At 31.1% G+C, this 12668-nt stretch overlaps 1 protein-coding gene across 26 annotated transcripts in view; it reads left to right on the top strand.

Moving 5' to 3' along the window:
- Positions 1-12668, top strand: part of LOC148614861 (androglobin-like) — a 62462-nt gene that overhangs the window by 34522 nt on the left and 15272 nt on the right. For 19 of the 26 annotated variants that reach the window (XM_088589313.1, XM_088589317.1, XM_088589309.1 and 16 more), the window contains 19 exons: positions 303-396; positions 705-855; positions 1216-1305; positions 1525-1639; positions 2108-2294; positions 2831-2894; positions 3343-3417; positions 4343-4480; positions 6615-6648; positions 7106-7282; positions 7534-7566; positions 7877-8033; positions 8346-8460; positions 8824-8991; positions 10331-10472; positions 10659-10739; positions 11183-11200; positions 12043-12079; positions 12373-12467. In XM_088589313.1, the coding sequence (XP_088445439.1) occupies positions 303-396; positions 705-855; positions 1216-1305; positions 1525-1639; positions 2108-2294; positions 2831-2894; positions 3343-3417; positions 4343-4480; positions 6615-6648; positions 7106-7282; positions 7534-7566; positions 7877-8033; positions 8346-8460; positions 8824-8991; positions 10331-10472; positions 10659-10739; positions 11183-11200; positions 12043-12079; positions 12373-12467 (1971 nt within the window). The remainder of the gene's footprint in view (positions 1-302; positions 397-704; positions 856-1215; positions 1306-1524; positions 1640-2107; positions 2295-2830; positions 2895-3342; positions 3418-4342; positions 4481-6614; positions 6649-7105; positions 7283-7533; positions 7567-7876; positions 8034-8345; positions 8461-8823; positions 8992-10330; positions 10473-10658; positions 10740-11182; positions 11201-12042; positions 12080-12372; positions 12468-12668) is intronic. The other 7 variants (XM_088589298.1, XM_088589300.1, XM_088589299.1 and 4 more) reach the window with 7 other exon arrangements.

The following is a 12668-nucleotide window of genomic DNA, read 5'->3' as shown; positions in this document are numbered from 1 at the left end:
AACTGATCACTGGACAATCATTATATACAGGTATGAAACATTTTGTAAAAAAAGTCAAGGGTCAGCAGTTAAAGCTAGGGTCAGGTAGGTGACTGGAACCACACATATTGTTTATTTGGCCTAGGCTTGGAACACTGATTGTTACTATATGATTTAAGAAAGACACTGGTTTATGTTAATCAATGCAAGCAGAAAAACTTCATTTTTAAGAATTGTTCTAACATCAATATTTTCTTATCTTATTCACAAAATGTTACATTACACCAAGTTTTGTGATATGTTTTGTATTTGAATTGTTTTAGCTTCTCCTGAACCACCAAAACCAATCCAGTGTTTAGAGATCACATCACCTTTTGTCAACTATAAAGTTAGTCCAGTCCCCATTCCTACAGAAACGTAAGTGTTATGTTATAGTCTGTTTCTCTTTAACCAAAAAAAAAAAAAACTTGACCACTGAAAGGAGAAAGTAAACTTATTATAAAATAATCTTAAATGTAGTGGAATTAGGGATTGAGGAATGACATTAAAATAGTAATTGAACAAATTTCAAAGTGTTGAAAATTCTTTTAAAGAAGTTTTAAATTTATAAGATGGAATATAGTTAAAATTAAGATAATGTATTGTTCATCAAAATGTAATTTTTCTGAATCAGTCTAAAAAAATACCGCAATAGTGTGATGAAAACTATCCCTGCCTTCTTATAGACACAGACCAAAGTCCTCACTAGAGAGAGGAGGAACAAGATCTAGACCAGCCACAGCTAACCCTATTGAGGAAACTGATGAAAATGCACCAGAACAAGAACCTCCCAAGGTTGAGGAGGTCAAACCTCCAGAGGAACCTGCTCCAGTAGAGGTGTGTGTCTGTTCTTTGTTTGTTTGTCTATCTGCTTTATATGAACTATGTATTTTCAGTAATTTTATTTTAATCTTACTTATCAGTGTTTGGTGATGTGATTAGAGAAAATTGCATAATAAAAACTAAAACTTATGCTTTGTTGCTTGAACAATTTTGATGTTATAAAAACTTAAATTTATGACTAATAACTCACCAAAAGATATAAAGTGTATACCCTGCCTATGTTATATTGAACTTCGATAACCTTATCTCTGATTAATTTAATTAATACGATACTGACTGTGTTTTATTTATTGGTAATGGGTAATACTAACCTGTGTTATTGAAGTTGCTTATTCTAAACATTATTTAATAAAGGAACCAGTTGTTGAAGTGCCAGAAAAACCATCCACCCCTGGTAAAGAAAAACGTAAATCTTCAGGCAAAGTTAGAGATGGAAGCAGAGAGGTAAAATTTTTAAGAGGGAAGGTGATTTTTAATTCATTTTTGAGGGATCATTGAACTTGACAGTGAGAAAATTGAGGTTGAAATATAAATATTTGAAGTTCTTTTTCTTATTAAAAACTTAACTTTTTATAAAAAAAATTCCTTTAAAGATTTTTATGAATTTAAATAACACAAGGTATGTCATTATCTGGTAAATACATTTACACTTTACCTTTACAGGCCTCTCCCAAAGGTTCCAAGAAAGGATCAGCTACAGGGAAACCAGAGAAGCCAAAGAGTGGTAATAGATCAGAGTCTCGAGGATCTAAGGGTGAGGAGAAAGAGAAACCTAAAGGTAAAGATAGTGTTAGGAGAAAAAATATTCATCTTCCAACTGTAAACCAATTTATTTTTGTGAGCAGTTTATTTGAGCTTATTTCATGAAAAAACATGATAATTAATTGATGCTATAAAATATTCACTTAAGTCATAATACATGTTTCAGATTCTGTTAGATGCATAATTAAATATCTGCATCCTAAATTGAGAAAATAACTATTCCTATAAGTTGTAACAATTACTCAAGTCAAGAAAAAAGATACACAAAAGAACAATAGGAGTGTTTTCTTAAGTTTTTAATTCTGTTGTACAGAGTTTTTTCTTCAAACCTTTATCAGCTTAGAGTTTAACCAATCATATCTTTTGATATTGAAGACTTGTGTAAATTCTATGAGATATCAGTAACAGCAGTGTTATGAAACCAGTTGTTGAAATTGTATTGGAATGACAGTATTCTGAGAATTTGCAAATTTTCTATCTCTAGCACCACCATCAGACAGTGGAGGACTAGCTCCCCCACCACCCCCTGATGACTCTAATGCTCCAACCCCTGACCCCAATGGTGAGGAGGCTCTAGAGGAGAAGGGAGAGGAGGAACAAACACCTGAGGATGATAGCATGAAACCAAAGAAAGTCTGGATGGACTTTGAACAATTCTGTAAATGTTTCAAGTAAGTCTGGTATGGTTATATAGGGAATTCCAGTATCAGTACAAGAGTTTAAATGGTATTGTAGATGTGTAACTGTAATATTTTAAATTATAAATGTCTGACTGAGGCAGAATTTGTCATTAGGTATATAGTGTTAGGCAGTTTAAAAATGAAATGAATATTTGATTCTGTTTAAGTGTGCAGTCACAGATTATTTGAACTTCTCTATTCAATTTCTTTTTTTATCATAACTTACGGCTTAAAAGGGGGCATTAGTTAAAAACTGTAGTTTTTTTAATCTTTGAAATAGTGTAGTTGAATGGAACTTTTTAATGTGTTTTATCAGAATACGTAGTGTTTCCATAAACTTTTCTGATAGGTTAAAAAAATTCAAAGAAAAGATTGCAAAAAAATGTCAAAATGAAATATTTGTCTGCCTAAATGGCTGTATATTATTTGAAATAAGCATTTAAATTTCCTAATGGAAACTCATCTGTGGTTAGTAAAGGTTTAAAGGGTTGAGAAAATCTCTTTAATGTTGTGATTTATTCTTGTAGGACACTGTATATCTACCACAAACCAAACACATACAGACACAATCACAAACACGGAGACTTAAAGGTAAGTCTTATATTACTGTATTATACATTTTGTGGTGGATAAAAATGCTTTTCATGTTTGGTTATGCCTTGTTTGTAAGTTGTTGTGATTAGTGTAAAAATTAACATAATACTGACAAAGATAATCAGTCAAATTTATAGAAGTTGTAGGTTACACTGTAGTGTAGTCATTTTAGGCATTTAAAGTCTCATTCAAAAGGAAAATAATTTATTTAAGTTAATATTCTTTTAAATTGAATAATTGTTTTAGGTTGTTTACTTTATTTACTATGGTGTTTTAGTAGATGCCGAGTTAAAGCTTCATTTAGAATGTATTTTATTTGTTTGTGTGCTTTGTTTTCAAGCATAGAATTATTGATTAAGGACCAAAATTTGTTTTTACCAGCCAGAAACCCTTAGAACATTAATATGTATGCTTGAATATTAAGTATGTAATTTCTTGACTTTAGTTTAGTGATCATATGTCCCAGTTTGTACCTGGAGGGTTAATTTCTACCCCTGGTCTCCCTCTAGAAAGCAGGAAGGTATCAATGGTAGAAACTTTGTTTTATTTTTTGTGTTACTTATTTCTTTCTGTCATCCAGAAGTTAGAAAAATGTTTTAACTTTCAGGTTTGTTTTAGTTGTTTTTATTTTATTTTTTATGACAGTGTTCCAACCTCTGTAGATTTCTACTCTGAGTACATACTAAACATTGAAATAAAGTGATGTAGGTCGTGAAAGTTAAACCGATCATGTCTCAAGTAAACTTCAATGGTCTTTAATTTACATTTTAAAAAGAAATCAATGGATGAATAAAATTTTCCTTTTATTATTATTTAGCCTAAACAGGTATAAATATGTGTTGTCAATTATCAAATCAATTGGATACTGGGTTTTCATTTGCAAACAATATAAAACTCTGCACCACAATAAATTTAGTATTTATGCCAGTTCATTTGGATAGGTAGTAATTCCTGCATGTGGGAACACTGGTTACAATTTATGTTGTGAACTGTATATTCTGATTGGTGCACTACAGTATATTTTTTTTCATTTTTTTTATGTTTTTACACACTCTGGTTTGGTTCTATGTTTTGACACACGAGAGTGAGATGACAGTAGAGTAGGATAGGACTGTTAGTTTAATTGACTTATTTAAATAAAAATGTGTTAGCTAAAGTTAACCTAATTTGACTACAAAAACAATGATTTTACATTTATAATTTTTGTTTTAAATTTGTGAGCTGTACTACTTTTTTGCTTGGATTTGGTTCTTGCTTAAACAAAGTTAAATATATTAATCATATGTGTTCATTTCTTGTGAAAATAATCAACAGACTTGTCTTGGTTAGCCTTTATAGCATGTGTGAGCATGTTTCCATGGAAACGAACAGTATATATTTACCAATCACAAAGCTTCCAAACCAATCAATGTGCTTGTTGTTATCATAATCGGCTTAATTTTCAGAATGTCACACCATCTGTTGCTCCCAGTGGCAAGGGAGACAAGAAGGGAGCACCTGTTGTAGCTGGGGTAAATACGTCTTCATCGAAGACATCGCAAACACCTACACATGTAGCACCGTCTCCCACAAACCTACACTGTGTGAGTATACGTGGCTACGCATCACTGCACACTACGTCTCAGCCTTTGCTTTCTTAGTTCAATGTCAGTTGTTGGAAAGTTTTCAAATTTTAGGAAAAGTGAAAAGAGAAGATAAAAAAATGATGATGTTTTGGCATTTGATTGATTAAAATTAGCAAAGATTGAAAGAAATTGATTTAATCTTTATCTTATAGTTGTTGGGATTAGAAAATGACATTTAAGCAAAAGTTTAAAGATATTTTTTAAAATTCTGACTATAAATGAGATCATGGACAATTTTACTTAAGTGGTGTTTATCTTTGATGTAGTTAGTTTCTGATATTTTTAGTAAATTATTGCTATATTTAATAGAATTTTTAGAATATTGTTGTTGCATGATTTAGTAAATTAGTTTATTATAGAATAAACATATTCATTAACATGTGAACATTTTTTTAGAAGTTGTCTTTTTTTTTTTTTTAATTTTCTTGCATGAAGAATGTGTTCCTTTATTTAAAGTTTTTTTTCTGCTTTAGAATACAAACTACATTTTTTTTACTTTTTTTACTTAAATTCACTAAATGCTTGTTGTGACTTTTGGTTACAGGAGCCCATGGTGTGGGTAAAAACAACGGGAAATTAAGATATGTATATGTCTATAAATAGCTCACTGTGCAGTGATGTGGGAGAACGGCCTTTCCATGTTCAATATAATCTTAGTCTCTAGTGATCCTATTTTATATTTACATGTTCCTATTATCCTTTCTGAGATAATATAAACTTATTTTATCCAAACAATGGTGATCTAGCTGTATTTTATCCTTCACTATAATATTTTTGTTTTGAAATTCTTTGTATTTGAATGAAATAACAACAAAAGAAACCTCCTTTGGCCGTCAATACTTATTTAATAGTATATAACCTGAGTTAATTCCCCTTATTTAATAGTATATAACCAGTTAATTCCCCTTGCACTCTCTAAACCCAATTGTCCAATGTTCTATGTAGCATTTTTAGTGGTGTAGTATGTACGGCTAGGGCTACTCTTAGTTCATGTCATGTGTTTCACACTGTTACCATGGATATCATTGATTCAGGCTAATAAAAGTGCCTTTGAGAACGTCGCTGACCAGAAAGCAGTAGTTTTAACTACAGTTTTAGAACAATGTTATGAGAACTTGTCATAGGAATAAATGAATGCAATCCTATATGAAGTTGCATTAGCTTTGAACTGCAAAGAACACATGGCTTTAAAGTGAGCTCTTTAGAAGCAGGAGGTAGTGATAGTGTACATCAAATGTAGATAGTTTATAATAAAGAAATGGGAGTAGAAAAAGTTCAAACTTAAAGAAGTGTCATAGTTCCATACAATATGAAGGTTTTGGTTTAATACATCATTCTAGTAACTTTGAATGTATCTTGTATTTTTACCCACTCCTGTTTTTCCTAAAGTGATGTTGGTACATGAGCTATGCTCTCAAGAGACTGTTTCCAAGAAATACAAAACAATCTCCAAGAACTCACAACTTCAGGGATCATGGCTGTTCTCACATACCATTCTAATTGCATGAAAGGGCTTTCCAATATTTTAAATGGATTATTAGCATGTCTTGTAGATCATACAGTGGTTTACAGCTTGCTGTAAATATAAATGATTCTGGGCTGCATGCTTTATGTACTAATTCTGGGCTATGGTATTGTGCATGATACTTATATATAGTGTTTGATTTACATGTAGATAATGACTCTTTTCTGTGTTTAGGTCACTTTAGATTTCAGTAAACATTGATTAAATCTTATTTAACATGATATCAGATACTTTGAAATGCTCTTTAGAAATTTACTGTTTGTTTCCTGTATTTGAGTAAGACTTCTTATAGCCTGTAAGGCCAAATGTAACTAATTTTTAGATTCTCATCCTCTGTTTGTTAGGAATTGGTTAGATAGGAGATTTAAAACTTCCATGCTTATTATTTTAAAATTGTTAAAACAGCCCAATTTTACTTGTTGGTTTTTATTTGTTACCACTTTTCCATAAAAAAGATATATATATATATACTGAAATGTGTGCATAAGATGAGATTCTAAAACTTATTGTATAGTATTGGCTTACTTATTGTCATTTATTTCATCAGTTGTATTGTTTCTATTGCAGTCAGCCAGTGATGACAGATCACCTAACTACTTGTGTATCCTTTTAGATATAATACCTGAAACATACAGAATAACAGCAAATTTGAAGTTAAGACAGAAGATATATCATTAAGGGCCTGATATGGCGGGTTGTAATATTCTGTTGAGACATTCCAAACTGACGTAATTCTGTTTATCGGCAACCTCATAGTAAATTTGTCTTTGGAAATTGCCAATATTTGTTAGTATCACAGCAGTAGCTTCAGCTGATGACATTCAGAATCATTTAAAAATTTCAGTCGAGGTACATATATTTATCCAATTCTGTACCGCCAAGGTAAGTTATTCTTTAATTGGCCAGTTAATTATTCCATGATTTATCACAATTTAAGATCAACAGAAACTATGTAATATACAGATATATTTCCTGTACTAATCAACATAAGATACCAAAACTTCAGTGTAAAAACAAAGATCTTTTGTCAGCAATATCTCTCCTTAACTAGTTTATAGTTGTTGATAATCTGAAGCCTACAGACATTGTGATAAGTTACTCTGCCATCTCACGGCTCCATGAACCTCCACCACCTCCAGTGGATGAACCTAAGAAACCGCATACTGCTGGAAAAAGGGGAGATAAACCTGATCTGGAGAAAGATACCACTAATATGACTGATATAACTATAGAAGGTGAATTATTTTGTTGTAATCTCTTTATATATTCAATTCTAATCATATACCAGTATATCAAATTCTAGTAGTACATACCTTTTTTCAACCTCCAATCCTGGTTTTTTGTTTAGAGTAGGAGAGGGATTTTTCCTCTATAATAGCTTGTTACTCAAATACTGTTACACATACTTCATTTTACATGGTGACATGAAAAAAATGATTTTACAATTTAATTATATTAATTTTATTATTAATGTTAATGCTATCAGAGGATATGATGTACCCAGTACTTGGTTCTGAAGGTGAGACATTTTTGTAACTAGGAAATTGATAATCTCAAAGGACATCTTTAATAAAAAAAAATATTCTAATTAAGATTTGAAGCAACATGCAGAATATCTGTAGGTATTATCATTTTTATTGTTATGCTAAAAATCATCTTGACTTAAATTGTTACTTTATTTTATTTGAATATTAATTAAAACTACTTAGTCCACAGAAGATGATTTTATATCAGGATTGCAATAATGGCAATTTCACTGAAGATAATTTTATATTAGGATTGCAATAATGACCATGTTATTTTGTAATGATCCCTTTTTTTTGTATAAGGTTCAGTAGTTGGTAGGACGCCACCACCACCACCAGCTGTTACTCCAGGTACCCTGGTCGCTGAACCATACTCATGGAAAAGTCTGGTTACTGGACAACCAATACTTCGTCTACGCACGACTGGTACCAAAGCTGCTGTTCTCAGTTTGCCCCCTGGGTAGGTACAGAATAGGGTGAAAAAGCAAACAAAGGAATTGCAAAAAACAAATTCAATTTTTTTCAATGCTTCCAATCAGTTATTTAAAGTGAATGTATGTTTTTCATTGAAGAGTATATAATTAGTAGTAGAGTTTAGTAGTTTTTGAAGATTTTTTTTCTTCTCAGAAATGTTGTTTGAATGAGAACTTAATAACCTCTTAAAGTTTTACAAACCCATAAAAGTTTATGATAATTTGCTAAAATGTAGAAGTTTAAGATAATTTCAGTACTAGTATTTTTTTTTTTTTTTTTTAAATCATGCTTTTCGCAGGCGACATGTATTAAGATTTATGATGTCTTCACCACTTGGACATACAATACATTTATGTTCTACCATACCGTTCACATTTGGGGATGAGGAATCAGTAATGAAAGAACTCAGAAAGGTAAGGAATTGGCCATTAACCTGTATCATTTTTGTCTATTTTCTGACCTGGAAACTTCAAGTATCAAGTGTTAAGTAATGAGTCACCAAGGAAATGTTGAAATGCTGGTGGTTCTTCAAACCTGAAAAGAAGTTTTTTTAATTTGAATTTGCCAATCTGTTGTCATTTTTAGCAATACACAGATGTTGCCTGCATTGTTTACCGAGTTCCTTGTTTTTCTTACCTATGTGTGCAGTATTTCAAATTTCATTTATGGAAAGAAATAAAAAAAATATAAGTTTATTATTGTCTTTAGTTTAATGCTTATTCTTTTATCATGAAAAAGCAGATTATTTGCATTTGTTTCACTATTTTTTGTTTCAGGAAAGTTGTAGATTTGTAGACAATGCGACCCAAGTGATCAACTGTATAGGAAAGTGTATAAATAGCTTCAGTGATCCAGAAGGATTTAAACAGAACTGGGAGGAGCTTGTCACATGTCACTGTCCATACAGATATGACAAAACTATGTCTAAACAACATCATTTTCAGGTTTGTTGACATCACCAAGGAATTGAACATTGAATGTAGGATTTTCTTTTCTTTTTCTTCGAAAGTTAACTTAACAAATTCTCAGAGGATTATTTGAAATGCATATATCTGTATAGTCTAGTCTATCAGTACTCAGAGCTATAAAAACCACACTTTACTTGTAAATTTAAAGGATAGTTAGCATAGACAGACCACTCAAAAGCTTTCAAGTATATGTAGTGTATAGTACATAAAGAATTGATGATCATGATTTCAACCATTTGTTTTAAACAATTTTTTCCAGTTTTATAGTTAACACTGCATTATTATTTATTGCCAGTAATATCTAGAAAAGATTCAGTTTCAGTGGACAGTTTCTATCAAGTCATGGAGACAATTTTTATATTTAGATATCACCTTACCTTTTGTTGTAATTCCGATTCACTACAAATCATCATGTCTTATGGCTATTACAGTGAAACTTCTCCAAACCAGCCACCACTGGGACAAGACAAAATGGCTGGTTTATAGGGGTGGCTGGTTTTGTGAAAAATAGCAATGCATTCTAAGGGCTGTTTCCATTAATGTGTTCTATAACCCTAAACCTTTTCAATTTGTTGGTTAAGACACGTTTGATGTCAATTCAAAACTTTTGGCCTTTTATTACATTTCAAAGCTTGCATCATTTGTAAATGATTTGATTTTACAAATGGTACTGCCAACAAAATAATGTTCACGGTTTTGAAAAAAATGTGTATTTAATAAAGATCAAAGGGCTATTGATGGTAATTAATTATTTGTATTGTTTTTGTTAATTACCTATCAGCAAAGTCTAATAATTTCACCTCTATGTTGTTTTGGCTTGTGTACAGGTCACATTAATTGACAGTTAAAAGATCGTACTATTAAATGACCCTGGTTGCCTGACGTGTGTACACACCAATTAACAGCCAACCAGTGACAAAATGTAATGTCTGGATTAAATTTGTTGTTTAAACTACTGTCCCCTTCAATTATCACCTGTCTACTGATGAAATGCAAACCGGCCAGTGAATGAATTATTGATTACATAATATTACGTAATCATTTAAAGTTTTGTTGACACATTTATTACAGGTGAACAATAAATGGGTGGCCAGAATTGAGAGGTTTTTATTTGAAATATGTTACTAAAACTGTGAAAAACCGGCCGATGTATGTTTTTTTTGGGTGGCCGGTCTATTGAAGACAAAACACGCAGGTGTTAAGGTATATCGGCAGGGACTTTTGAAAACGGCCAGTTTGAAGGGAAGACCGGGTTCTGAAGGTCCGGTTTGGAGGAATTTCACTGAGAAATTATACTTAAATTGTTTGATTTCAGATATTTAATCAAGCCTTGTATCACACCCTGAAGGAAGCCTTGGGAGAGATTCTATCACATGATTTAGCCTTCGCATGGAGAACATTTACATTTGATGCTGTAACTAAGAATATCTTGGGCCTCCCTACCAGTAGTAGGCCTGGTAAAAATATTTCTTATTCTAATAAAAAAATAACCTATGAAATAAGAAATTTGTATTTTTTTTTAAAAGCAATTTTGTCAAAGATTTTAATCTTTTTTTTTTTTTTTTTTTTTTAAATTTGTATCTCTTGCTTTACTCAGCCTCTGGACATATGGAATATATAAGCTAAATTGTTGATTATTATAGGTACTGGTGGATCAACCAGATCAGCTACAAAACCTGCCAAGGGAGATAAAGACAAGGATAAGAAAGGAGATGACAAGAAACGTTAGTATAGTTATCTCCCCTTGCATGTATAAGTCGTTCTATTATTCATTGCATGTTTGTTTAATCATTTATTCATGTGAATTTACAATGTGTGTCTTTTAAATAATATTGTTTAAAGTTTTTAAGAGTTTACATTATAACATGAAATAAACGTGTGTCTCACAGATGGTCATTTACATATATATAAATATGAATATTCATTCTTTATCATTTATGGTTTTAATAATTAATTTTTTTATCCTTTGGCTATTCCATATTTTATACCGATCTCATTTCCCATAAAAGAATGTTTAATATAAATGCTCATAATTTCCACTCTCATATTATGTTAAGAATATGAAGAATATTAAATAGACTTTACAATGATTTTAACTTTTGCTTCATAACAGGTTTTTTGTTGCAATATTTATTAATTTTTCTCTTATTCCTGCATGTCCTTATAGAGCCTTCCAATTTAGATGGTATGTGGTGTTTGGTTTTCTGGTTTAACAAAATAGTCTTCTTATTTTGCAAGTTATGTTCAGTTTCAATCAGTTTTCAACTAGCTGTGTATCATCCTACGTCTTATAACATCTTGAACGTTTCTAAAATGCTTATGATTTGTATACTCCAATGTAAATCCACCTATAATTATTTAGATTTCAAACTTTTGAATGAAAACATACAAGTTTTATATATATCCTTCACATTCAGTACCCCCATCCATTGATATACATATATCATTCCCTTCACAAAATTTGTGTGATGATACACAGAGTAATTTTGTCTGCCAGTTTTGCTCTTTTTGTCTGTTTTGCTATGGTCATTTGAATTTTATGTTCATACTTTATTTTAAGTTCATAGGTGTTTTAATTAACATTTTAAATTTTAACAGTGGGAGATAACTCTTTAGAAGGGACTGATGATAATCCTTTTACTCATTGGTTATGAGATTAAAACTGACTGATTGAGTGTTACGGGTTCTGTAGATTACTTTTTACTGCTAATAAATCTTCATTCATTCACAAAGAAATTGTTGATTTCTGTTTACGTCTTGAAGAAGTTTTTTTTTGTATATTTTTGCTTTGGAATTTTGTCAGTGTGTCATTTTCAATTCTTGCTTTCCTCTTTTTACATAAGGAATTCCACAATGTGATTTTTACCTGTTAATATTCTGGTAATGATTAATGAACATTCAAACATAAATAATCAGATTTGCTAAGGTTATTACACTGACTAATGTTTAATTCAGGAAAAATACTTTATAAGCAAGTATTGAAAAAAGTAACTTATAAACAGACACTGTATTTGACATATTTTGTAGGTGAAGCAGATAAAGTTGAGAATCAATGGGCTCATAGGTAAGTTATCCTTTCTATAGACTCTATACATTTATTATATACTGATTCAAAAACAGAATCTGCCTTAAGGTACCAGTTATTCCCTCAATACCATAAAGTGTTCCTGCATGTATCAGTCACCCTTTTTGAGTCTTAAGACAGGTAATCTACATGTATCGAATTAATGAGAATAAGCACTAGAGTTAAAGGTTAGAATGAAATGTAGAACATTCTTTAAGAAAAATGAAAAAAAGGCTTTGTTTTGTGTCAGTTTCTTGTTATCATTTTAAATTATGTATTTCCTATTACAACAGAGAGATGACAATAGAGGAACAGGTTGCTTTGTTGAAGATCCAGAAAAACTGGCGAGGCTCTTGGGTCAGAAAGATGACACAGGCCAGAACTCCAGGTTGGTTACTAATAAATTCATGAAATATCAAAATTGTATAAAAAATTTAGATTTTCAGGGGTGTAATAATCCCTTAACTGTGTGGTACTGTCAAACCTTTCTGAATCTGGACTTAAAGAAATGTTTAGTTCAGACAGCTGTTTGGTTATCTAAGGTTCAAATACATTTTATCTGATGTAAATAACTTTTTAAAAATGTATG

The sequence above is a fragment of the Perna viridis genome, chromosome 6, assembly GCF_037379345.1.
Source record: "Perna viridis isolate PV_CMFRI_1.1 ecotype Kerala chromosome 6, ASM3737934v1, whole genome shotgun sequence".
Taxonomy (NCBI): Eukaryota; Metazoa; Mollusca; class Bivalvia; order Mytilida; family Mytilidae; genus Perna; species Perna viridis.
The sequence above is the reverse complement of the archived record's forward strand: the minus strand, read 5'-3'. Positions and strand labels throughout refer to the sequence as shown.